This window comes from Natator depressus, chromosome 4 (genome assembly GCF_965152275.1).
Source record: "Natator depressus isolate rNatDep1 chromosome 4, rNatDep2.hap1, whole genome shotgun sequence".
Lineage (NCBI taxonomy): Eukaryota > Metazoa > Chordata > Testudines > Cheloniidae > Natator > Natator depressus.
Window position 1 is genome coordinate 13,914,695 of NC_134237.1, and position 27,295 is coordinate 13,941,989.

Genomic DNA, 27,295 nt, shown 5'->3' on the forward strand with positions numbered 1-27,295 from the left:
CCTAGCTACTGCCTCTTGAAGAGGTGGATTTACTACAACAGAAGAACCCCTTCTGATGCTGTAGGAGGTGTCTACACTACAGCTTTGCCACTAGCATTTCTAGTGTAGACATATCCTCCGACTTGACTTGGTTGTTTGTTTGATTGTAGGCCATCTGCACAAGTGTGCCCTTGGGTCATGGAGATTCTGGTTCAGATGAGCATTGTTTGAAGCTCTTTGCTTCAGAGAAATGCTAGGCAGCAAGGTAGTCATTGTGACTTTGGAGCTAAAATTTGAGAAGATTGGCGAAGGCAGCCAATTGATCTAAACCTTTTATCATACAATTATTGCAGAGACCTCTTCATCAGAAGTTCTGAATTAAGTTGCTGGTGAATAAACCACTGTGATGTAACCCTGCACTGATACTGCGCTGCATAAGAAGACCGAGGTGCCTATACTGCTAAAAGTCACTTTATCCAGTACCCTTTCCTGAGCACACAGGCCACGGGAAAATCCTTGGTTGTTTGTTATACCAGAAAGGCAAAACCAACAGTCTGTGTCCTGGACTAAGCAGGCCCAGGCAGGGCAATGAGCTGCCCATACATCTTTCAAGAGTAACAAAACCTGCACCCATTATTTGTCTGATCTGTCAGGAGGGTAAAATCTAGCACAAGGGACATGGAATTTATGGTTACTGCTTGCAGTAAAAGCTTCCATTGGCAGGGATCCTATTGCACATGGAATTTTGCTAGAGCATATATTAGCTGTACAATGTATACAGACATTTAAAAGTTTCACCAATGAACAAGAGGAACAGATGGAAGAGCAGAAGGGGGAAAAAAGCCCATTGTCATAGGATCAACACACACACAAATTGCCTCGGTACTGAATTAGCCTTCATATGCCATTATTTTGTAGAGAGCAGATTCCGCCATAATTCAGTGAAAATCAGCTTGCACTAATATAGTTGCACTGTTCATGAAAAATAAACCGATCAATGCACTATTGAGAGATTTCTCCTTTTAAGGCCCTCAGCTGGGGAGTGTCGCTCTAGCATCCCTCAGTAATCGCCTCCAGGGCACTGCTTGCAGAGGGCAAGGAGCCCTGTGAAAGCAAAGGCTCCCTGCCCTCAGCAGTGCCTGCTGATCTAGCTGCCTCCCATTATGGCCCTGTGATTTCCAAGGGGAAGGTGAGCCCTGTAAATGAAGAAGACTCCTGTCCTGTAGCAGGAAACAATGGTGCTAGCCGCTCTAGTTTTCCAACCACAAAGATGCAAAAATCACAAGTCAAGCCTCCAAAATAAATCATGAGATTTAAAAAATAAGTTTTGTTTTGTTTTGTTTGCCTTCTGGGTTTTGAGCCTTTGGGGTTCACATTTCAAGCTTTTCTCTACACCCATGAGGGTTTTTCTTTTAAATTACTAACGTTGCACCCTCCTTCATTGCAGCAGCTGTTGGAATATTTTTGTGGCATGCTTTTTTCTGCTTGTTAAAAGATTCTAAACCCCATTCAACATGTATGGGGAAATTGGAACAACCAAGTTATAATTAATGTAGTTTACCCCCTGAAGTAAAAAACTGTAAGATTTTGCAGGCAACCTTGTTTAATTTGGTGAAAGGTTATTAGGTTTCAGTTTTGAGGGGGTAATTTAATTCTGTTTTCTTATAAAGGCTCCAAAACGAAACCAACAGAATAAATCACTGGAAGATCTTTTTGAAGGCCAGCTCAGGTATAACAAGAAAAGGAAACTCTCCTGAATTCAACAACTGGAATTACAAATTCTCCTGTATACCATATTGTATTATCTCTTGGGGAATCTTCAAGAACAGATGCCTCTTTAGAGATTGCATTAAATGCAGTTTTAATGGCCTTTGAATTAATGCAGCAGAAGTTTGTTTCCAAACTAGAAACCTTTGTTTTTCGAAGGGCTGTTTTTCCTCACACTTAAACTGGTTTCACATCAGAATAATTCCATTGTTTTAGGGGGAGTTACTCTGGATTCACAGAAGTGTATGGGCTTGTCTACATGGCCTGTTAGTGCAGAGCAAGCCAGGATGTGAATCCACAGTGCACTGGTTTGCAGCATGCTAACTGGCTTCACTAAAAGTTCTATAGTGAACTTTGACATACTCCCGTTTCAAACAGCAGGGAACTTTTAGTGAGCGGAAGTAGGGTCTACATGGCCCGTTAGTGTGTGGCAAGCTAGTGTACTGTGGATTCATATTCTGGCTTCCTGCACACTAACTCATTGTGTAGACAAGCCTTGGGTGAGAAGAGAATCAGTCCCTAGTCTCTAAATCAAAGACAAAATTGGAAAAAAAAAAAATCTGAACCTTGTAGCTATATGCAATGTTCTTCTGTGAAATCTGATGTTCATAGTGGTGACACTTTTTGTATTAATACAATTAAAGATAATGCTGTTTTATCTGAACATTAGAAACAATGAGAATCAATAGAAAGGCAGGAACACTGAGGCTGTCGGAGTTCAGGAGGGTAACAGCACATTTGAAATGGAAATTGGAATCTGAGATTTGACTGAATCACTTAAGACTAAATTTAATTTATTATTGCAAAGAAATAAAACTCCCTTGAAGCTAATAGAAAAGGAGGACTTGTGGCACCTTAGAGACGTAGCTCACGAAAGCTCATGCTCAAATAAATTGGTTAGTCTCTAAGGTGCCACAAGTCCTCCTTTTCTTTTTGCGAATACAGACTAACACGGCTGTTACTCTGAAACTTGAAGCTAATGAAACTATTCAGATGTATAAAGTTGGACACATGCTAGAGTATTTGTGGGATCAAGCCTTGAAAGGCTTTTTTGTGGAGTCTTGTTTGTGCTAGTATATTTCTCATTCATAAAGATCTACCCATAGATGAAAGCTTATGCTCAAATAAATTTGTAAGTCTCTAAGGTGCCACAAGTACTCCTTTTCTTTTTGCGAATACAGACTAACACGGCTGCTACTCTGGAACCTGCCATAGAGAGTATACCTGTACAATTTGGCCATACAGATTTTCTAGATTCTTTATATGAAGTCTTTGTCTGGTGAAAGTTATTTCACCTTTAAAAATAAATATGAAGTGGCTCACTGTTGATTATATTTTTAAAGTACATACTTGACAAAATTTCTACACTTGAAGTACAGTGTGGGAAGACAGTGGGTGCAATGCTAGATTGATGTGTCATAATATGTTGTAATCACAGAACAAGCAGAGACTGATCTTTCAGCATGACACTGCCAATGGGAAAAGGCATGATGGCCCTGATTCAGCAAAGCATTTAAATACATGCGTAACCTTAACAATCCTCAAAGCTTTCTTCTCCCTCCCCTCCCACTTCTCCCCTTCCTGCCCCTCCCTTCCCACCCCCAACCCTGGCCTTCTCACCCACTTCCTTCAATATCCTCTCTCCCTTCCTTTGTCTTTCTGTTTAGCTAACGCCTCCCAGCAAAATACCACCCCAAAAATCCAAAAAAATTCTGGCGCTAACATGATGTTTGCAAACCATTTCTCTATTCTCTCTGCTTGAATTGTACATCCCTTGTTAGTTTGATCTATTTAGATTGTAAGATCTATGGAGGCAGGGACTGTCTATTACTCTGTGTTTGTACGGTGCCGAGCACAATGGGGATGGGTGCCTAGGTGCTACCAAAATAAACGTAATAAATAATAATAATCTCATCCTTCCTCAGCAAAACACTTTGCTGCACTGGGGCCTCACTGAGTAACTAATGGTGGTGACCACGTCACTCTCTCAGGCAAAATGGGCCAATATCCAAGAGCAGACGGGCCCTTCTATGCATGAATCTCACTCCCTATGCACAAAAAGGTGCTTTGCCACCTCTTTGGCAGTGTCCTCTGCATTGTAGCCTGTGGTGGGCTCTCTGCAGGGTTGGGATCAGAATGAGGGAGGGGACTGGGGAGACTTAAGGGGGGGGAGCAGGACAGGTGTGGATGCACATCATTCTCCACTTCAGTCCCATTGAGATGTCCCAGAAAAGGCCAGATAGCAAGCCAGCGGGAGTCCATGGTAGTGTGGCTCTGATGTCTCCATGCTGCTAGGGAGGAGGGACACAGAACCAGTGGGTAGGTATGGAGCCTCCACACAGAGGCCTATCCTCCTGCGCAACCTCTGTGATCCACACAGGTTTCTGAGGCTCCTCCAAGTTTGGAGGAGCTTGTGGCTTATCATCTGAAGGGCAATCCTCAGGCCCACAAGTGGAAGCATTTGGGGGGGGGGTGTCCATTATCTCAAAGTGCTTTCCACACTCTGAAGCAGTCCAAGAACCCCTGTGCATGCTAAGCTAAACCAGGGATGGAATACTCCGCTCAGATGCACAGGGAAGATCTTTGAGAAGCAAGCAACAGAAATTATAACTTACCTAAGCTAGAGATGCGGCTCCTCTGAATTGGCCCCAGCAGATCGTCAAAAGGGCATGTGTCAAGCAGGGAATCTAGTAAAGTAGTAAATCACCCAGCAAGTCAGTTGCAGAGCCAGAAGAGAAGCCAGGAATCCTGACTCCCAGGCCTCTGCTCTAATCGTAAAACAACCCCTTTCCATTGTAAATGTTTGATGTATGTTTTAACAAACGAAGGATAGATTTGGAAAATTGGTCCCGTTGGTGGTCTGTGTCACAGTTCAGGACCAACTGTACCTCTAGCCTCCTCGGCTTGTTGTTCAAGGGCAACCCCTCTGGGATTTAGGCCTCTATATTCTCATCTGTGGGCTTCATATCCCGGGAGTAGAATTTAGCAGTATCCCACTCTCAGAGCTGGGAACCAGGATACAGATCCCTGTGATTCCCCAGCAGGCTCGACTTGGTCCGAGCCCTGCAATTCTTCTTTTCGGAAGCTGTGGCCAGTATGTGAATACTGTGACATAAAACAGCCTTTGCAAAACCAAGTATTGTTTACTCTGAGCGGTGGGCATCAAAGCACAACAAAAAAAATTTTTTTACACAACAAATAGTCTGCATGCGTCTGTCTTATCTAAAGTATAGGTAGGACTAGCTTCTCCAGACACCCCGCCTCTGGGGACTGGGGTTCAGTGTGTTTCCCAGTAGTCCCTGTGTCTCTCTCCCTTGTATCCCAGGGGCTCAGTGACCATTTTTATCCATTCCCAAGCTCTTTGTTTCAGTTTTCTACCTGGATTCCTCCCTCCTATGTACCAAACAAGAGCTGTTGAACTCAAAGGGTTTGACACCTGTATTATTCTTTTCAGTATTGGTGAATGATGCTGTCTGAGCTTATGGTCTCCCTTCCTCTATACGTGCAAGACAACTCCTGTTAAAAGGAACCCCTTTGTAATCATCTAGCAAACTGCACAACTACAATCAAAACCTCAGACGGAACATGTAATAGTCATAAAATATTACAGCATCTTCCGAGTCCTTCACAGGCCAGACTCCCAATGACTTAACAAATCCACCATCACAAAGTGCTCTAACTGGCTTCCTTGCTGGAAGTCTCAAGTCCCGTGGCCGGGGTCTGAATGGGCCACAGAGAATACAAACATACAGGCCTATGAACTATCCTCCCAGTCCAAGAGGTGGCATCTCCAGATAAAGGTCAAGGCATATTGGTGCAACTCTGTGGGGATGTTTTCAGGAGTGTTATTCCGGCACCTTTCATGAGTATGAAATGTACTCTAAATCATTAGTAAACTTGAATATATAAAATGAGTATAAGTTAAAAAAAAGTCAACATTTGTCTGATCCTGCAAACACTGATATTTTATACCATCTTTGTACAAGTATTTGCACTGGTATTTTATACCCTCTTTGCACAAGTATCAATGACTGCACAAGTCTGGAAGGTTAAACAGCTTCTAGGAAGCAAGTTTCACTTTAATATTTTTATTCTCATTTATTATTCACATACACTACAAATTAGCAGCTGGCATATAGGAAAGGAACTCACTGTAATACTACAGAATAGTAGCTAAACCAACTATTCTTGAAAGAATTAAAGTTAACATGCATGTGAATAGATGCTAAGCTGTATTCTACATATGGAATAACAGTTCCCCTCTTGGCTGAGCTACAAGTTATGGAGGCATCAGTAGTAGCGACGCCGTAGGTAAGGCTGAGTTATGGTTTGCATTTAGAACAGGGCTAAAATTGCTCTGTTTCATATCCTAATGACTGAATTTAACCTCCACATTTCGCACAATAACTTCTCAAGGGACAATGGAATTTTCTATGTATCTTTTTGGTGAAATCTTTACTAACTTATGGAGGGGAAACATTTAACAATTCTCTCTTGTGAAATTTGCTACACACACACACATTCTAACAACTGGGACATAGGTCACATTAGAAACTTTAAAATTAAACACAGAGCATTTCCATTGCTCATCACATCTAATTGAGTGATGCCAAGATTAGCCAACACAACCACGTACATCCACCAGCTACTTCTGTTTTCATTTGCTGCCTCCTGACTCACCAACTGCCTCTGTACATAGTTCAGTGAGCCTGGGCAGTGGGTTGGGCAGCGTGGGATATGAGGGTTCAGCAGGAATGCAGAAAAAGCAGATGGATTTATCAGGGATGGATGGAGACTGAGGGAAAGCGATGTTGTGTGTGCATGTGTGTGCAAGCGACTTGGGGGAGAGTGTGGAAGGTGGAGTGGTAGGGGGAAGATCTCATTGTCTCCGAACCAACTCATCAGCCCTTGAATCATTCCCTTGGTGCTGCTGCTTCAGCTCCCCAGTGTACCCGGCAGCGCTGTAGGAAGCTGACTGTCTCTGTACCAAGGCATCGGTGCATCAAAGACTCTTCAGAGCAGTGCCACCCCAAATGCAGGCGCACCAAGATATGAAAAGCTTCACCAACTTAAATCAGTTTAATGTTGCTCGACTGCACATCCACCCCACTGGAGACAAACAAGCAAGGAAATAAGCAGTGAAGCCGCTCAATACCCTAGCTACACTCCATTCATCAGGTCCCATTCTCAACCTGATTTCCCTGTGGGGGTAGTTTCTACTCTTGAGAGGGCACCTGTGTAAGAACCCAGGCAGACGAACCACCTCAGCCCATGGCTCTTCACCCTCAACCTGAACAACCACAGTGTGGCCTTAACTCTCCCCGTGTTTCCTGGTTATGTGGCTGAGCTACTTCTGTGGTTACGTCAGGGCGGGTGTGGCATTCGGCAGTGACACTGGGTGTAGTGGGTGCCCAAGGGGGAGTGAGGATGCTGGCCCTGTGGGTGCAGTGTGTGTGGGGGAGTGAACAGGCCTGACTGAGCACCACCCATTGGAGGTGCTGTGCCCAGGTGGGAGGCAGGCCGAGAAGACACAAGAAGTGGCAGGCCCTGTGGCCACACTGCTCTTGGGGGAGGGCCAGGCCTGGCAGCCACGGTGTGGAGAGGAAGCCTGGCCAACAGTTGTGGTGCACTGGATAGACATGATGGGAGTGGGTAAGAGAGAGAGAGTGTGGGGGGCAGATACACTAGGAGAGGGGTCAATCAAAGCCTATGTGACCGTTACTCTGCTCAACAGCCTCTCCCGCTCTTGCATGAACACCATGGCCACCATCTCCTAGCAACCAGTGTTCTCAGCCTGGGTGGTTGGAGCCGGTGCTTGGAACAAAGACAGCCCTAATGTTCTGCCTTGTGGCGGGGAACAGGAGAGGAGCACCTTGTCCCTCCAACGGTCCGCAGCAGCAGCAGCTGCCTCCTACCTGCAGGGATGGGCTCAGCCCGGTGGTGAGTGGGGTTGGTGGGGAGGCTGTACGTCATTGGCTATTTGTGCCCATCCTTCTGGCAAATTCACATTGGATGTGTAGCGTGCAGCCCACCTTCCAGAAGCTCACCCTCATGGCCCCAGGCAGACAGCAGAGTGCACCATCCTGATTTGAGTGCATGGCAAACAACGGGGCTGACATGTCAAACCCTGGGCCGCGTGCTGTTAGCGACACTCATCCCATTCCCTCTTGCTTGGTAAAGGGCCTTGTCCACGTGGCATGCCGTGTTTTCAGCACAGGACTGAAATAATCCTCTGCCTACTCTTACGTCATTACAGAGGGGCCATGGTAGGATCATGCATGGAATATGCAAGACTGTCCTCAACTAGGCATGAGCCTTGCATGAGCCTTGCACTTTTGTTGGAATGGGCTTATTCAATACGTAAATCTGTTTTTAAATTTATAAATAGGGAAGAGTTTTTCTCCTTTCTTTAAAACATTTTGTGACCACTTAAGAAGGCAGGGGTTGAGCACATCTAACCAGCTATTAACCTATATGAAGTGCATGAGTTTCAGTCACTGTGCATGTAATGAGTGACTTTTGTGGTAGGAAACGTACCAGACTGAGAGACCTATAGGATTGGCATGCTCTTTGGATCCATCTATCAGCCATAATAACCCAGGCAGTGGCAGTGCAAGTCTCCTTGGTTGTTCAGTGTTTGGCCTCTCTGATGAAAATGCCCATACGGATGCCAAATTAATGTCCATTGAGATGTGGACACTTGGGTCGAAACCATTAACTCAAATCCCACAGGCCACTCAAAATATGGGGAGGACATGAGATCACTGCATTCTTTGGCCTGGTTTTTTTTTATCAATGCTAAAACAATTACACATGTGCTTGTTGTTTAACAATACAGCATGAACCAAATTCACAGCTGGCCTAAGTGGCTGTGGCTCCAGGGACTTCAGTGGAATCACACCTGTTCATACCCACGGTGACTTTGGTTCAAAGTCTTCATTTTTTTGAAATCAGAGGTTTTAATGAATGAATATTTGGGCTTGATTTTCTGAGCTGTTGAACAGCTGCAGCTCTCCTTGTCTTCAGCTGGAGTCCTGGTTGCCCATCGTCTCTGAAAATCAGGCCAACTTTATTGACAATGCCAGGTCTGCATTTTAGGACAGACCATTTGAACGCAAGCACCTGGCTCTGATCTGGGATTATAAAGAGACTGCACCACCCCGTGTATTTTGCAGAGTCTCAGTCTGGCAAGGGAATGGAATGGAAGGGTGAGTTCATATTTGAGCTGGACAGGTGGTGGCAGAGATATTACTGTGCTTTGTTAAAACTCATCCCCCTGACTTTAAGCACTGACCAGCAGCATTTGGTCTCAGGTACAAGGAGAAATTGCCTTCTAAGAGCTTTCGAGAGCACAGCAACAAAGCGAAGTTCTCAGATTCTCTTAACAGCCAGCGCTGGAGATTCTTGAAAAGTGGCCTGGATGATTTCAGAAGTGGTGTCCCTGCTCCATCTGACAACATCATCATTCGTGGCACAAAGGGGCTTTTACCTATTGTTCTACCTAATAATGCATCTGATGCTTCCCGCTGGGCCCAGCAGAAGGCGGGGAAAACGTTTACAAGACAGTCCAGGCTCAGTCCTTTGCAGAAAGCCAGGCAGGATCACATTGCACAGACAGAACACTGCCTAAGCCAACACCCCCTTGCACTCTACCCTCATCTGGAAGAAAGCATCCCTCCAGAGGTAAAGACCCCAGGGTTGCTGCTGTTCTTCCTCAAGACTGTGCATCCTTTTAGCATGTTTTAAATATAAAAGTAATCCAAAACCCAGCTTTTCTCATTGGGTGTTTTAAAACCATATTATTTCCTACAGATTGAACGTCTACTAAAGCTGACTTGTCATGGGAAGGTGACTCTAAAGACAGGCAGAGATTTGAACTGATAGCAGTCACTGGCAGGCTTCTGAGACACCCTGCTAATATTCTGAGATTTGTCACACTGTTTGTGTTCAGTGAGCCTGCTCCCACTCACCCATCAACATGGGCCACTATACAAAAATGGGCTCATTTAATAGTCATTTAATTCCATATCTGGTAGATTATACAGCGATCAGTTGGTTTACACCTGAGCACACCTCCAGATATAACCGGCTGTTCCAGGGCAATGAATGGATTATCCCTCTCTTGTATTAAAATTGAAAGATACCCTGGAGTCTTGGCCAAAGTGTGGGTCCTGACCTGATCTGGACCCTGGCCTGACTCTAGAATAATTATTTCTCCCCCAGAATACTTCCTCTGCTGTGGGGTCCCTCCCAACCTCTCTTCTGTTGGGAAACAACAGGGCCTAGTCAGTGCACACCTGCGCTTATGATTTGGGGCAGGTGGGTTGACACTGAAGGACTCCGTGCAAGCAAGCTGGGGGCAGGGAGTAAAAGTGGGTGGGAAGCATTAGGCTTTCCACTCTTAGGTGGAATAGGGGAAGATTATGATGGTCTTTTGGAGAGAGAGGGGCCAGCAGCAGGGAGATGGCAGGCCTTGTACTGGGGGCCACAGCGAACTCAGGGTGAATATATTATTCCTCAGTGGTACAGTGCAGAATGCTGAGGAGGATCACACTGCTCAAAGGTTAAGAAGCTGTAAGACAATGAAGGTGATTGTATTCATTGTGCCATGAGAGCCCTTTGAATTTGAGGATAGATAAGGAGTCTTGGCTCCGTTCATGGTGAGATCAGGTCACAGAATGGTTCATCACATGCTGATGGGGGAGCTAAGGTAGGGTGCATGATCTGTAATGGGGTCTCCTATGGAGTCTCCATGGGTGTGAGGTGTTTTTGGACATGTGCTCTGTTCTTGTTTGGCTCTCAGCTTTTCGAAGAGGTTGTGGCCATCCTGGACCCGGAGTTGTGCTTGCATAGTAAAGCTGGATACAAGGATCGTCACCAGGCAAGCCATACCCCTCAGCAAGAGCTGTTTCAGCGGGAGGATAGGAAAAGTAAAGAAATAAGCCCCAGGCCATCAGCACTGTGAGTACTGGACAGGACAGAGCGAGCAGCACCCAGGGCTGCCTGAATCCACCTTCTGCTGCTGGGCCTGGGTTCAGTTCAGTCCCTCTCCTCTGAAATGAAATGTATTGAAAGAGAGGAGCTGAATGTTTCTGTGGGTGGATGTTTTCCATATCCCACCCCAGTTCAGCTTTTAGTACCGTTATACAAGGCACTGGTGAGACCTCACCTGGAATACTGTGTGCAGTTCTGGTCTCCCATGTTTAAGAAGGATCAATTCAAACTGGAACAGGTACAGAGAAGGGCTACTAGGATGATCCGAGGAATGGAAAACTTGTCTTATGAAAGGAGACTCAAGGAGCTTGGCTTGTTTAGCCTAACTAAAAGAAGGTTGAGGGGAGATACGATTGCTCTCTATAAATATATCAGAGGGATAAATACCGGAGAGGGAGAGGAATTATTTAAGCTCAGTACCAATGTGGACACAAGAACAAATGGATATAAACTGGCCACCAGGAAATTTAGACTAGAAATTAGACGAAGGTTTCTAACCATCAGAGGAGTGAAGTTCTGGAACAGCCTTCCAAGGGAAGCAGTGGGGGCAAAAGATCTATCTGGCTTTAAGATTAAACTCGATAAGTTTATGGAGGAGATGGTATGATGGGATAACATGGTTTTGGTAATTAAATATTCATGGTAAATAGGCCCAATGGCCTGTGATGGGATATTAGATGGGGTGGGATCTGAGTTACCCAGGAAAGAATTTTCTGTAGTATCTGGCTGATGAATCTTGCCCATATGCTCAGGGTTTAGCTGATTGCCATATTTGGGGTCAGGAAGGAATTTTCCTCCAGGGCAGATTGGAAGAGGCCTGGAGGTTTTTCGCCTTCCTCTGTAGCATGGGGCACAGGTCACTTGCTGGAGGATTCTCTGCTCCTTGGAGTCTTTGAACCACAATTTGAGGACTTCAATAGCACAGACATAAGTGAGAGGTTTTTTGCAGGAGTGGTGGGTGAAATTCTGTGGCCTGCGTTGTGCAGGAGGTCAGACTAGATGATCATAATGGTCCCTTCTGACCTAAATATCTATGAATCTAGAAGGCCTTGGGGACACCCTTTCTAGTAACTGGGCTCTGGCTAAACGGGAGAGCCAGCTCAGTCGATATTGAAGTCTTCTGTCTGGTTCCTCTGATTAGACACACCCAGGAGGCTTCCCAGGGCTGGCTGGCTTAGATGGGCTTCAGCACATAAGCCTTTATGGGCCTGATCCAAAGCCCTTGACGCCCATGGAAAGATTCCCGTAGACTCCAGTGGGCTTTGTCTCAGAACCTAGCGGCTGGTCTCCCTGCAGACTGTAAAGATCTGCACATAAATCTCTGTGTACTGTAGGCCTGGTGAGGACAGCCAGCTCTATAATAAGGGGACTCTGCAGAAGAAGCAGCAGCAAGGAAAGTATGAAGGAAGTATGAATTGCAAGCTGGAAGCAGCAGGTACAGAGATAATTATTCAAACCCTACTGATCTGAAACCGCAGAAACGCATTTGTGCTGATGAGAGGCACTTACAAACTGCTCATGACTGTATCATATCCATCTCTTCAGCCTCAAGCAGTCTAAAAGCAAGAGTCCATACACATTGTTTTCCAAGAAAGAGGTAGCAGCAAGGGAAAAGGCAGCCAGACGGAGCTACATTCCTCCCCTGGATGAGAATGTAAAGCGAGTGACTAAGGAGTTTTGTGACTGGGTTGCTTCTTGGGTAAGTTGAAAACCAAAACCCTCCTATCTCAGCGGTCCAGTAATGACTTGGGCCAATGTTTTCCGACTTGGGTACCCGAAGGGCATCTACGTCCTAAGTGCGTCCCTCAGCTAACATGCCCTGAGCACTACCGCTTCCACAGACGGCAATGGGAGATAGGGATGCTCAGCACCTCTTGAAAGATATAGGCCACTTATGCCCAATGTCTATTGACATTCACTGGGAGTTTGGAGCCTCCCTCCCTTCGTCACTTTTGAAAATCCCAGCCTAAATATGGCTGTAGGTGCCTAACCTGAGGCACCCAAGTCTGACAATGTTAACCCTTACAATTCTGCTTGTACAGAAGTTTAATTACAGTAGCCCAAATGCAAAGCAAACCGCAAATCAGTTCATTCTGTAAACTTGCCAAGTCCATCGGCTTACTCAAGCATTTGCCTGAGAGAGTTGTGGAGGGGGAGTTATTGGTTAGATTTAACTGCTTCATTTTGGAGTCAGAGCCAATTTTTTTGATTGACAGTGACTCAGCAATTCAGGCATTGGTTTTAGTGAACACAGGTTACTATGATGGACGCAGTTTTAAAATGTGCAAATAAATAGTGGCACATTCCCTTTCTCTAGGAGCCAAATTCTAACTTGAGTGATACTGCAGCACCACAAATGTCAGTGGGATTAGGTGGGCTAAAGAGAGGGCAGAGTTTGGGGAATGCATCGGACATGTATTATACACGCCATGCCTGGGATTTTAAATAGCACTCTGCATTGGCCTAACTCGGCTTCCACTGAAGTCACTGGTAAAGATTCCATTGACTGCCACGGGAACAGAGTTAGGACAATGGTGAGTGCTTTTGAAAATCCCATCCCAAGTGCTTTCAGTCCTGGGGTACTTGGTTATGCTTTCACTGAAGTCAGAGAAAAAAGTCCCATGGACTTCAACGGGAGCAAGAGCAGGCCCCTGGATCCTGAATATTTACATAGCAGTGCTCAGACATACTCTTATAGTGTGCCACTTAGTACAGAGAGGTCTTGGATAACCAGGGATTTCACAGCATCTTCTCACTGTGGCTATCTGTATCTGTGGATCTAAGTCAGACTGTAGTCTCCAGACCAGACCAGTGCCTGCTTTATCTCAAGAGCCCATCTTCTGTCAAAGACCAAACTCTCTCCTTTGAGTCTAACATATGTCATGGGAATTGAAGGCTTTAAGTAGAGTCATTTGCTAGCCTAGTTTATGTTATCGTTTGCTCAGTCATTCAAATAGCTCAATAGAAATACATTTGTTTTGCAGAAAACAATGTCAGTGGTGTTTCTCTGGATTCACGCTAATAGCTTTAATATGTACAAATAGTAAAATACCAGCTTCAATCCTTGACTGCACTGAGTGAGACAAAGGTGGCTCAAAGCTCTCCTGATCCTGGGGCTGGCGGCCTCTGGCTCAAAAATAGAGCAGGCTACGAGTTGTTCGAATATGGGCCAGTTTGAAATGGCTCCTGAGAAGCCATTTTGCTGGGGAGGATTGGCGGGAGCACAGCATGTTACAGTCCTGCCCCTCCTACCCTTGACACAACCCTCTACACCAGGCAGGAGGCTGGGGATTCCCCGGTGCCAGGTAAAGGTATCTGTCTGCTTTATGATGGCCGAGGGACTGAAGATCTGATCTATTGTGTCAACAAATCCTTAGAAAATCATGTATGTCAATAGCCTTGTGAAGGGTCTCAGCACAGAGACCGCAAAGGGAAATACGGTTACCTTATGAGGCCCACTGGACCTACTGTAAGATGACAAACAATCTGGTGGGGTGTGTCTTCCCTTCAATTCCAAATGCTGATTATGTTTAAAGGCCCTCATGGTGAGTCTGAAAAAGGAATTCCTTAGAAATGAAACTGTAAGATCTGAATTCCCGCTGCATTGCAGCAGCCATTAGCTAAAAATACCTTTGCTTTTCTGCAATGGAGGTCATGTCTACCTGCTTATATAATGAGGCTCTGTTTGCAAAATAACCCTTGACTCCTATCACCGGAGGTTAGCAAAGCTTGAGAAGGGGACAAAAGGCCACCGTGTTGGCACCTGCTGCACTGGAAACACAGCAAAATCTCTATGTGAGCAGTGCTGGAGGAAGACATGGCCACTGGAGACAGACGGACCCTTTGTTTTCGGGCTGCTAAGTGGTGGATTACAAACAAGGGAGGGTAAAATACAAGGTTTCAAGGAGTGGGCCCTGTTCCCCAGTCCTGCCTCATGGAAAGCACTGAGGTACTGAGTGCCCACAGGTCCTGTTATTATTATTTACTTGTATTATTGTAGCACTAAGGAGCTCCAGTCATGGACTAGGCCAAACACAGATTTCACTGGGAGCTGTGAGTGCTCAAGGCCTCTGAAAATCAGGGCATGGGTGTTTTGTCATTGACTTCAAAGGGAGCAGGAGCAGGCCCAAAGCCTGGAGCAGAACATGCCCCTGAAATGTGTGCATGAAGGGCTGTCTGTACACAGATTCATCCTGCTCTGCTTGAAAGGGGGGCAGAGGAGTGGGATAAGCCATCTCTTCAGCACTGTCCCCACTCTCCTTATGGGATCCTCAAAGGGCTCCCTATGGGGTTATGAATGGGTCCTCATGGGGACACATTTGGGAGCTTGAGCTGGGGGTGGGGCTAGGGAAGCTGGTTTGTGATTACAGCAGTGCAGATTACTAGGAAGAGGTAATGCAGCTCCATCTTGTATTACTGTTAACAGAGAGCCCCTCTTTGCTGGAGGACCCCTTTAAGGAGGATCATTGGGGCAGCTGTGTCCAGGGGAGGTCTTGGGAGTATAGACCCATTTGGGCTCCAGGAACCCCTGAGATCTAGAGTCAGCCCTGGCCTCCTGTGGATCTTGGGATCTGCTGAGTGCTGGGTGCAGATCCATCCCTGTGTCCTGTGGAGCCCAGCCCAGTCATGGAATCATCAGTCTTACTAGGTGCCCCGTTAGTGCCACATCTGAACAGGAATTAGGATTTCCTCATGATGCCCCTGTGATTTTGGGAGCCTCCCCAAGGGGATCATAGCCAAGTTTTCCCTCCCTGAGGCCTATGTGTGCAGGTCTTTCCATGGAATGGGAAGCTCTGGCCCCCCCAAGCACCTGCGTTTCCCAGTGATTTCAACTCAGCACTTCCCAGGATTTAGCCCAGTATGGAAACCAGATGTTCCAGTAGCTATTCAGAAGGGCAGATGTCCAGGATCCCTGTAACTGTGCGGCTGCTTATCCCAGCAGCGGTATCTTCAGTTATCCGTATTGGCTCTTTGCTCCAGCTCCTCTAAGAAGCAGCATAAGAGTGTGATAAAGCGATGCAGTCACTTTCCTAGCACACTGAGCCATTGTTTCTTGTGACAGAGACTCTCACATGATCTGATGTTTTCTGTGTTCATTGTGGCCAAGTCCTATTGCTTTAAAATTGGGACTGAAATGGACAGGATAGTATTAGGGAGCAGGATTGGGAAATGCTATATGAGAAATGTGGGCTGCATTGGCCATTCTACCTCTGTCCTCACCCCTGACATTGGAGTGTGCCAAGGAGTGCTCAGAGGCTAGCCATTCTCTGCCTTCCCCACTGTGCCCGGTCCCCGGACTTTAAGAGAACGCCACGGTAGGCGCTAGACCTGTCAATCTCAGAGGACTGTATGCCTCGCAACGCCCTCGTATCCCCCTCAGAGCACAAATGGCCTTCAGTGACCTGTTTAAAAATAAAAACCAGACCGGGAGTTACAGAATCTCTGACCCTTGTGCTGCACTGTGTCATGCGCTCACGTCTTGTTTTACTTTAGAGCTAATCTGACTGGGCGGGAAAGGACTTTATGCTTTTTCTGATCAGAGCAGCACATGGTAAAGGGACCTTTGAAATGGTTCTTCTTAGTTCCTCTTTGCTTCCCTGGTGTAGGAATTCAAGAAGTATGTCAAAGAGGGGCATGGTGACTTAGCATCAGCAAGAAGTTGTGTACCAAAGTGTGTGGTGCAAGACTTGGTTTCAGTCTCTGTAAGCCCCTGCTCTTCTAGTCTAATGTGGATCTGTCTCCAGGAAACAGCATTAGTTCCTGGGGGGAAAAAATCACTTTCTGCCTGTTTGCTGGCTGTTTAGGAATCTAGGCTGTGATTTTCACAAGCACGTAAGGGAGTTTGGCACCCAGATCACACGGAATGGCAGTGGGAGTTGGGCACCTCTAAGCAGACCTGGTTCTTAGTCACCTGCTCCCTCATCAAATGACCCGCCTGCTCTGAAATAAACTAGTCATAGGTGAGGCTGACCCCAGACTCCCTTTAAGTCCGTGGTTTTCAGCACGTAGATGTACCCCTGGGGGTACTTTGAGGTGGTACATCAGCCCCTCTAGCTATTTGCCTAGCTTTACAACAGGCTCCATAAAAAGCACTAGCGATGTCAGTACAAACTAAAATTTCATACAGACAATGACTTGCTTATACTGCTCTGTATACCATACACTGAAATGTAAGTACAAGATTTATATTCTAATTGATTTACTTTATAATTGTATGAAATGAGAAAGTCAGCCATTTTTCAGTGACAGTGTGCTGTGACACTTTTGCATTTTGGTGTCTGATTTTGTAAGCAAGTCGTTTTTAAGTAAAGTGAAGCTTGGGGGTACCCAAGACACATCAGCCTCCTGAAAGGGGCATAGAGGTCTGGAAAGGTTGAGGGCCACTGCCTTAAAGGGCCAGCTCACAACATGTAACAGGATTCAACCCTACTGAGAAGGGCAGATAGGAGATTTGTAATGATCTGCATAAATAAATAACAGCAGTTGGTAACCACTGTCCTGGGCTAGGCTGGAACTGGTGCTGAGAAATGGTGCCTATCCCCAATCTGGTGAACATCTAGCTCTCTACCAGTATGTTGTAAATATTCCCCCCACCCTGCAAGTGTGGTGTGTTTGACAATGTCAGAAACTGCCTCCTGCTACCTCCTAACGGTGCACTTGGCTTATTATTGCAGGGAGGAGAAAATTATAACATCAGTGAAGATACCATCATGAGGCTGTTTGATACCGGTTATGAAACCAAGCCCACGCTGGCTATGCCTGTCGAAGTTGTGGAGATAAACAATGTGCCACCAGAGCTGAGAAAGCGCCTAGGGGTTTCATCCTCCCTGAAAGCTGTAAAGAGTCTTCCTAAGGTAAGCAGGCCAGGGAAAACTAAACAAGCTGCACCTGCAGCTCTTATTAACTTCCATGGGAGTTCAAGATGCTCAGCACCTCTCAGGATCTGGCCCTATATTTTGTACTGTTATGTTATCTTAGTCTTAGTGGTTTATACTGCCACCCATTACCATAGTATCTGAGCGCCTTCCACATAAAATCAATGGCAAAGTCCATAATTCTATACTCTGTCTATTATCAGCAATAAAATCTGTGTAACAATATATTACTTCTAGTATGTATTAGCTAGTATTTCGTTCCGCTTCTCTGCTATATGCTATCACAGTTGGGACTGCATTCTACTGCATGCAAAACTACCATTGTCCTCAGTGGAACAAAACTGGGTTTGGGGCCACTCTCATTATGTCTCTAAAACAAGTGGCAAGAGATGACCCATAAAATGATATTTGCTATTGTGCCTAGGAAGAGAAATATCTGAGTCAGCAGAAACTGCAGGGCACATAGATTAGATTTGATCTCTCTTATTTTGAGCTGTTTCTACTGGGCTTTAACAGGGAATTATCACTGTCATAGTAAATTACTTTTATCTTGCAGTGTCTCATATTCCTCCTTTCAAGCCTACTAGGTCCCCAGTCATTGAAAGGAAGCCCACTAGCCCTGTGGAAGGGCATGGCTTGTGCTTTACTTACCCCTTCATCAGAGTCACCGTGAGAAACAACGCACCTCTCCAGTGGCTGCCTCCCAGCCTTTAAGGGCAGAAAACGTAAAGAATATATAGCCCCCAGGAGATAATTCCGAGAGCTTGTGCTGATCACAGCACTCTGACACCAGTGCCAGATTTGCTAGTTTTGTTTCCATGTGTTCCTCTCCTTTTCATTGGGTCATCATTAGAAATTCTCTCCTTGGACAAGAATTGGGGTCAGAGGGAAGGGAGACTACTGATCCTCAAAAGCCCATTTTGCAAAAACCAAAGGAAATATTCTCTCCACTCTATAGGGGGTGGGAGCTTTTTATTCAGAATAATGCTCTTGAAATGCCACCTGCTGGCCATTCTGTAATATTGCATACAACGAGGGATGACATCTGTACTCACATTCATAATCCTTGAAAACAGTCTGATTTTTAAAGTAGTACAATAAGGAAATATGTTAATTCTGCAAGGTGATGCTTTGTCAACTTACTAGCGCGTGTATAAGGGTGTTCCCATCCTGCCCTTGCTATGTCATTAAATGGGCAGCAGGTCCTGGTATGAAAAGGTTGCGAACCACAGCTTTAATCAGTGGTCAGACAACCTCAGGGCGCAGACAAGGTTAATTCCCAATGGCTCTATCAGGATCTGAGTGCAAGTTTTTTGCACAGGCTGACTAGTGTTTGAGATAAAGAGTTTTGCTGTTAGGCGTTGGGGTATTTTGTGTTACTCCATTTTTGGCTGCACCTTTGGGCAGCCCTTCTGCTCAGTGTAGATGAGTACAGGAGAGTGAATGGAAGAGGATAACTTTCTTCCTTGCTAATTCATTTCAGCCGAAGCCTCTCCCACAGCTCTGTGCTCTTCTTCCTTTCCACTCTATTCCCCCACCTAGATTTTGCCCCTCTGTTTCGCTTTCTATTTTATTAGTGAGGAATATTTCCAAGGGAAACTAACAGCTTCTAGTTAAACCCGAATTCCTGTCTATTTCCTTGTCTATGAGAAAGAACAACTCACTAGTATAGAGATGTAAGTAGGAGAATGTGGAGACAATGATTTCTACTATCTGAAGTCTAATGAATAGTAGAAGAATCAATGGTGATGAAAATTAGTCCTTTTTATTATACTGCTATTGCTAGGGGTAGCTAGTGAAACACCTCACACTTATGTAGCAGTAATAGGACTTACACCTGCTATAGGCACCAGAAAGAGACACAATCGACTCCATCTTGCACTCACCACTATGGTATCTGAGCATCTGATCACATCCATTGACCAGGGCGGACATTCCCTCTAGTAGAGGGCAGTAGTTTGCATACACATTGTGGGAGGTGAGTCAGACCTACCAACATGATTAGAGGATGTTCCTAATTATTATGAATTTATTGTGCAGGGTCTCTACCAGCCCAAATGGGAGAAGATCAGGTATGGAGCCTGGTACCTTGACCCAAAAATGTGGATAAAACAAAAAGTAAATGAGCCTTTAGAGGATCCAAAAGAAGCAGCTGATACCATTCAGAATTTAAGGAAGCGGTTTAGTGAAAAGGTACTGTAAGCATCTCTGGGATCTTTGTGGTGAAATTCTCATTGTAGTTCAAGGCTACGGAGCATACGTTGTTGCTGGAACATGCCTGCACACCATCTGCTATCTGACTCAGTTACAGTGGGAGGGGAATGGTTCATATTACCCACCCTACTGACTTTAATTATTATTACTGATTATTTGTATTCTGTGACAGTTGGAGGCCCCAGTCATGGATCCCGGCCTCACGGCTCGGCACTGTAGAAGCGCAACAAAAAGACAATTGTACGAACGTCCTAACTCCCAGGACCTTTTACAGCCCATCCCAGGTGGTGGCACAACAGCGCCTTGTCTAGGGGCTGAGTTCAAAAGAAGACCTAAAAGCCAGTCACAATATTTACTTCAAAGGGTTTGAGTTTCGTGTCCATTTAACACTGATGAAAAATAGTTTTCTCTCTGCTTCCATGCATCTCAAGACCAGATTAACCGCCTTTCAAATTTGGCAGTAAAAATTCACTCCCAGTCTGAGACTAAGCATGCACAATTCCAGGTCAGAAGGAATTATTGTTGGTCATGGTCTCAACCCCTGTAAACAAAGGATCAGGTTCAGCACTGTTGTAAGAAGGCCCAAGTCTGTGGCCTTGTTGACACTAGAGAATCGCATAGTTGCAGGATCTGGCTGTAAGACTTATCCACTTGTAGTCTTAACTATCCCAGGAAGACCATACATGTTAACCTGCTGTCTGGTCAAATTCCATCTACCAGCTCTAACCCAGCAGTCTGAAAAGGTTTAAGTATCAGGCAGGGGCAGGAGAGCTTGTGGGGGGAAAGCCCAAGGAACAACAGAGTTCAGAAGAAAGCTTTGTCTTTTTGTTATTATTTCAGTTAACAATAAATGTGGGAGTAATTTTGGGCCATGTCTCATGTGTGTATGTTGTGATAAGAGCTGGGTGGGAATTCCAGCTGGTTACAACAGCTTTACAAAATAATCCCTAGTAATTAGTGACTTGCTACAACACTCACTGAAAAATGACATACTGTCTCATTGCAATTCAGTGCTTATAAAACACCTGGATTGCCATAAAAATAGCAAATCAGAAATTATCTCTTGAATGAACTACAATGCATGAGATTAATTAGATATGGAGTTTACCATATTTGTGAGACTTTCACAGAAATAACTTTCCTTGTCCCTTTCTTGCTTTGTTCACTATTGTATGAATGAGGGCATGAAAAAAACAAATAAATCTGTGAGATTTATTCTTGAGTGTTCCCTTAATTTGGATTGGAAATTCTCCTAGGAGACAGAGGTCATGCAGCTCCATGGAACACACGCTTTTAAGGAATTCCTTGAAAGGAAGGGCTACAGGAAGCCTGAGGTAAGTCAGTGAGAGTGTAACAAGTCCGTTGATGTGATCAGTAGCAACGACAGACCAGGATGCCTCTGGCCCTGTGCACTCTGGGAAAAGAGATGTGCTTAAGGCAGCTTGGTTTAAGCATCATTGTTTCTGGCACAGTGTAACTGACCAGGGTTGACAAGGATGGGCAGTCTTAGAACCCTGTGAGAACCATGTTATAAAACCATGCTGTACACAACCTAGCAAGGAGCCCAGGGGCCAATCTGCACTACAGTCCTTGCCATGTCAGGGTACCATGCTACTGCTGTTACTGAGCTGTGCTCTTAGCCCTGGGGCCAAATTCAGACCTGATTATGGCAAGGGATGGAAGTTCACCAAAGCCAAACACCAGCCCTACCAGGCCTGAATTTGGCCTCAAAGCTGTAAAATAGCTTTGGGTAGACCAGTTCTTGTTCAAAGCAACTCACACTGGTCAGGGAAACTAGGCTTGAACCCTGCTGGCAACGACGGCATTGAAACATGGTAGCGGCTAGCACAGTTTGGACAGGGCTGGTGAAGGTTGCACGAGCCACCTCAGCAGGACGTGCAGCGAGATATTGTTTCGTCATGGCCACACTCAACCCAACAAGGAGCCCTCTTAGGCCATTCATTCAGAGCTCAACACGGAAGGCCAGTCCTTAGAATGCCCCTTGGCTCATTGCATCTAATGCTGCACCCATCGCTTGCCAGGGTGATCACATATTGTGCAGCCTATTCTAGGTCTTTTGACCTATTAAGAAGGAACCATTGTCTTTTCCACTTAACCCTTTGGCTGCAGCATCCTCCACAGTTTCCACGCTGTGGCTGAAAGCAGAATCATTCCTAAGTGCTGGATTTCCACTGGAGGACATCGGTTCACAGGGATGGGCCTGGTACATGGGTGAGGCAGCACTGGAAGTGTTTTGCTCAGTAGAAACTGGTGACATCAGGCAGTCAGTAGGCAAAGATGGCACATCCCCTTTACAGGTGTCTGGGACTCTCCAGGACACGTTGGGATTTTGGATGTCATCTGGTGCCAGGGACTCATTTTGACCATATGATACACATTTATATATGATAGGTTAGGTCTGGCCCCTGGGCCAAACAGTGTGACAGGCTGGGACTGAATGTCTCCAAATCAGTCACCTTCAAAGAAAAATGGAGAGATGGAGACAAAAAGAAGTGCGTGACAGACCAGACAGGAAGAAGCAAAGCTAGAAAAGTTGCAGGTGGAGATGGAAAGAAGGCTGCAGAACAGAGATGGTCCCTCCCCTATATCTGTCAATAAAAACCCTTCTTATCACCTACACAAATAAATGATATTCACACCGTCCTGAATTCAGATGGTTTGGCTTACACATTTTTGCCCCCACCGCAATTCTGGGCAGTGTTCCTCTGGTCTCCCCTCTCTGTGTTGTGTTCCTCTTCTTGGCCTTACCATCTGTTCACTCATCCTCTTTCTGCTCACCTTCCCATTCTGAGTCAGCTCCTTTCTTCCCGGGTCTCGCCTCCCCTAGCCCAGGCTCCCTGCTTCCGGATGAGTTTCTCTTCACCCTCAGTCTGAAGTCAGTCTCCCTATTCCCCCTTCATCCTCTAAACCCAAGGCAGAGTTTCCCTTTCACCCCTTCCTGCACCACAGTAGGTTCCATTAGCTACCTCATGCAGAAAATCCACGTCTTCATGCCCCCTCATCCCAATCAGCCCCAGATTCTCTCCCTACACCCAATCAGTTAGAACTGGGTGTTGTGCTTCTTGTTCCCGGTGGACTGGGGAAGTGAAGTCTGCTGTGGTGCCTCAGGAGGCTTTGTGGTGCTGGCAGCCAGCAGTGAGAAGGGGGAGACAGGAAGAGGGAGATGCGAGCAGCTAGGTGTGGGGATGGGAAGACAGCACAAAGTGACAGGAGAAGGTGGACTGAAGTTAGGGCAGTAAGGTGGCAGGTGGGGTTCTCATTAGACTCAGCAGATCAGGCATGGCTGCACTGCCACACTGCTTTGTGGGTTCAGCAGGAGGAGAGCCAGATTATGTTGACTAAGCCACCAAGAACAAGGACAGAGAAAGGGAAAAGCAAGAGGAAAAAGGGGACCACAAACACCAGAGAAAACAGCATGATTCCTGAGAAATCAGACTGTGACCTGGTGGTGGGTCCTTTTCTCCTTAATTCTTGTGCTCTTTCACCTCTCCCTTTGCTCTCAGTGGTTGTGTCTCATTGAACCAAAACAGGGCAAACAACATGGTGTCCTTTGCCGGCCCTGGACCAGCAGCCATTGGCTTTGTTCCATGTGCCAGGTAAGTAAGGCAGCATTCAGAAGTTAAGTCATGCTGTCTCCTCCTCCCACAGCTCCTACCCCTCCCCAGAGATGCAACGACCTCTGAGGAAACTCTGTGTGTGTGTGTGTTTTGCTAGGACACTGTCATGGACAGAGAGATCTGAGGCACTGACTCCCTGTAAAAAGCAGCAGGAAGTAAGTCTGGATCTGGGCCAAAGGCTATTGGAGCTGCATATTCTCAGCCCAGTGCCCAATGGTCCACATCACAGAAGCCACCCCTACAGCTGCACTAATTGGCTTCCCCATTCAGGGGATCTCAGTGGAGAGAGCAAAGAGTGGATGAGCTATGGGAACTGAGCTGCCCTCTCACCTATCAAGATGCTCTGGCTCGGTCAGGATGGGGTTGGTGCATGACTGCATATGAAGCTTCCATCACCATTGCCCATGTGTTACCTATGGAGACAAAGAAGTTTGCTAGCCCCAGAGTCTGCATTCATGCACCTTCCAACAGTTCTGTGTCTCATGCCTTTAAAAAAAAAGTTCTGTATTAATGCACTAAGCACACCGGTATCTTGATCCTCTGTGACTTGTTCTTTTATATCTTATAGTCAGTAGCTGGCCATTTAAATGCGTTCCTAGTAACTGTGCTTTATGGCTATGTTTTCTTTTAGTTTCTTCTGCAGATGCTGGCTGCGAAGGATGGCAAAGGAGCAAAAGAGGAGACGTGGAAGGGCCTTAAAGAGACACAAGAAGCCCAGGGCAGGTTTTCCCTCCACACTCGTTAATTAATGCAGAGCTCTGACTTTGTTAACTCACATTTGTTTCCACTAAATAAACCGTTCTGAAGGCTCCCGTGATGGTCATTTCTACGCCGTGTTGATTTGGTTTCTTTTCCCCTTCCTTCCTCAGAAATTGCTCATCAAATAGATTTGAAACAGAAACGCTTGGGGTAGTGGGTCCCAGACGCAGGGTAGCTGGCCCAGCTGCACTGTCCCTACGAGCTGGCTTGGAGGCACTGTTACGTTCTAAAGATTTCAGCTCATCTCTGCTGCGCGGCAATGACTAGGAGTTTTAACCAGCATGCTGCGGTTATGTGTATGAAAGGAGTGCTGCAAGGCTCCAGTCAAGACTGAGGGGCCCGATTGTGCTAGGGTAGGTGCTATACAAATGTGGAATAAGAGACATTCTCTGCCCCCAAGGAGCTCACTGTCACCTCGACAAGGGAAGTATTATCCCTCTCTTACTGATGGGGGAACCCGACTCTGTGTATGGGCTGCTGACTTCATCATCCAACTGCGGTAGGTTTGCTCTGCCCTAGCCCCACTGAATACCCCAGGAGGGACACTAAGGCACCTTGGCTGGGACTCTGTGCTGTGTTTTTCAGGAGGTGCAGCAAAGAGGCTGCAGCCAAGGGGAGAAGGGGCAAAGGTGTCTCTAAGATGGATTTTCTGTGTGCCCCGCAGTGTAAATTAGAGCAACCAAGAGCTGCTCTGTTTTAAGCTTCCACCCCAAGGGTGCCTACATGCAGCTCCACAGCAACTTGTAGCATGTAGACTATGGGGACTCCCTCCCCACCCTGGGGTCAGGTTTTCAAGGAAGCCCGCGTAGGTGACTGCCTGTGGGAGCGCTGTGCAGTAAGAACTCTTTGCTGGCTGGCTGCAGGGCTTTTACAGAGCAGTGTACGGAGGCTGTAGCAGGAGTCAGATTCCCACCAGTGAAATCAGTGGAGTTTCACTGGCTTAAAATGTAATGCAGGGGTGAACCAGTCCCTTGGCTTCAGGCCCAGCACTAGCATGGGTCAGAGGTTGCAGGAATAAATATGCTGAAGAGTGCTTCCCAGAACACAGAGACCTAATCCTGGAGCAGTTCCTGAAGTCATCCCCAGCTGTGAAGGAGACTTTATCTGCAGGATCTCACTCAGGGGCAGGCTGTGATTTCAGGAGAGAGCAGGAGACTCAACCTTACAGTAACGAATAGGTGGTTGTGTCATTTAAAGTCTTGTTTAAAAGAAAAACGAATGGCGATGGAGTACATTCTCATGCAGACACAGGGCACTTATGAATCTGAAGCACTTATCAGTAACTGTACCTGCAAGCTAAACAGCTGCTTTAAACCAAAGGTTTCTGTTAAAGTATCAACAAACCACCAATGCATATTCTCCGTCAATAACACCAGTGTTGCTACCAGCATTTCAGCTGCACTGATGTTAGCAAGGGGGAGAAATTATTGAGAACTGTCCCTAGGGTAGACCAAGTCTACAAGACAAACCTGAAAGAATCAGCTTTCCCATTGGAGTCAGGGAGTTTGAAAGATGTTATATGATAAGCTCAATTATTTAAACACAAATAAACAAGCAAAAACAACAATGCGTAGTGTGTAGTTTAACAACTGCTTTAATAAACTATATATATTTAAGTTAGCATTTACCTTATAATAACTCGGACACACGATTTCTAATGTTTTGTTCATTTCTAATGTTTTTTTTCACCCAGTCTTACTTTTCACCAGCAAAATGTCTAGATGGCTGCTTTCTGTGCAGAGCTATTCAGAAAAGTGATTCTGTAAACCCAGCATTATGGGTTTCCATGTTTATTGCTTCTCAGTGACACCAGAGCAGATTTGCTCAGTTTACAGAGAAAGTATTTTTTTCCTTCCAATTGCTCGCCCACCAAACTAAGCCTGAGTCAGCCTAGTTCTTTTCAACTTATCCTCAATAGCAGCCTTGCCACTTCGACAATTGCACATAAAGTACACCAGTAATACATCTCCATTACTGATGAATTTGACCCATTCGTTTTTCCTTTTTCCTTCATATTCTTTTTCCCCCACAAGGTATTAAATATACATTCTTCAGCAGTGAAAGGCCCCTGACTATGCGATGTTTCCATAACTATCAGGGATAGACGATGGCAGAACAATGCTCTCTTTTAATTCACTTACTTTAACAAAAGGACTTGAACCCTCCAGATTCGGTTATAGAAAAACTACAAGGATAATCAAAATATTAAAAGAAGTCTAAAAGGGAAGTGGCAACCAACTACAGGAAGGGATTAATTGCACATACTTTATATACGGGGCCATGGCAAGTTAACAGAGCTCCTCATATTGCAATTTGGAGGAACATGTTTTAAAGAGCAAGGCAAAGCTGCATATACACATCTCTCCTCTGAGCACATACAGTGATAACAAAGACAATGTACAAAAAGAAAATCTTGGAGAGGATGTCCAGTTGGCCCCAGGCTCCGCTGCTCTTCTCATCCAGGGCCTAATTCAGCATGTGTTTAACTTTAAGCATGTGCTTAAGTTCACCCCATTCAGCAAAGCACTTACGTACATGCTTAAAATTAGGCATGTGCACACGTGCTTTGCTGGACTAGATTCTCAGTGAAGTTGTCCAAGGTAGTAAGCACAGATCATACGTATAGAAGGGAAAACTTGTTTTAGATTATGAACTCACTGTATTTATGCAACCATCCAGGGAACTTCAGCCATTGTGAAGACTGTATACTTGTGCGTCTATAAATTTAAATGACATTTTATGTCCTCTTAAGCTGACACAGCGATACTCTCAATGACGCTAAAAGATTAAGAATGCCACATACTGGAAATAGATTCTCTCCGACATCCAATTAGCCATTCTCTTTTCTAACAAGATAGCTGATAATAAGATCTCATTAATGGATTTTAGAATTCAAATCACAGCAATTAGGTAAGGATAAAAAGAATGGATTCCCAAGACTGAATGGAGATATCTTTCCAAATTCTTTGTCTGGTGCTAATCCAAGGGTGGGTGAACTTTTTGGCCCGAGGGCCACATCTGGGTACAGAAATTGTATGGCGGGCCATGAATGCTCATGAAATTGGGGTT

At 45.6% G+C, this 27,295-nt stretch overlaps 1 protein-coding gene across 1 annotated transcript; it reads left to right on the forward strand.

The window, feature by feature from the left end:
• The first annotated feature begins 7,596 nt into the window (after window positions 1-7,596).
• Window positions 7,597-24,212, forward strand: FAM47E (family with sequence similarity 47 member E). Its single transcript, XM_074949939.1, has 8 exons — window positions 7,597-7,686; window positions 9,060-9,429; window positions 10,550-10,707; window positions 12,286-12,439; window positions 17,415-17,594; window positions 19,656-19,808; window positions 21,086-21,163; window positions 24,099-24,212. The coding sequence occupies exons 1-8, from the start codon at window positions 7,670-7,672 to the stop codon at window positions 24,210-24,212; spliced, it is 1,224 nt and encodes a 407-aa protein (XP_074806040.1). The 5' UTR covers window positions 7,597-7,669.
• The last annotated feature ends 3,083 nt before the right edge of the window (window positions 24,213-27,295 follow it).

Coding starts and splice junctions, on each gene's coding strand:
- FAM47E (XM_074949939.1), top strand. Junction 10,708..12,285: donor AGCCCCAGGCCATCAGCACT/GTGAGTACTGGA, acceptor CCATCTCTTCAG/CCTCAAGCAGTCTAAAAGCA. Junction 21,164..24,098: donor AGGGCTACAGGAAGCCTGAG/GTAAGTCAGTGA, acceptor GTTTTCTTTTAG/TTTCTTCTGCAGATGCTGGC.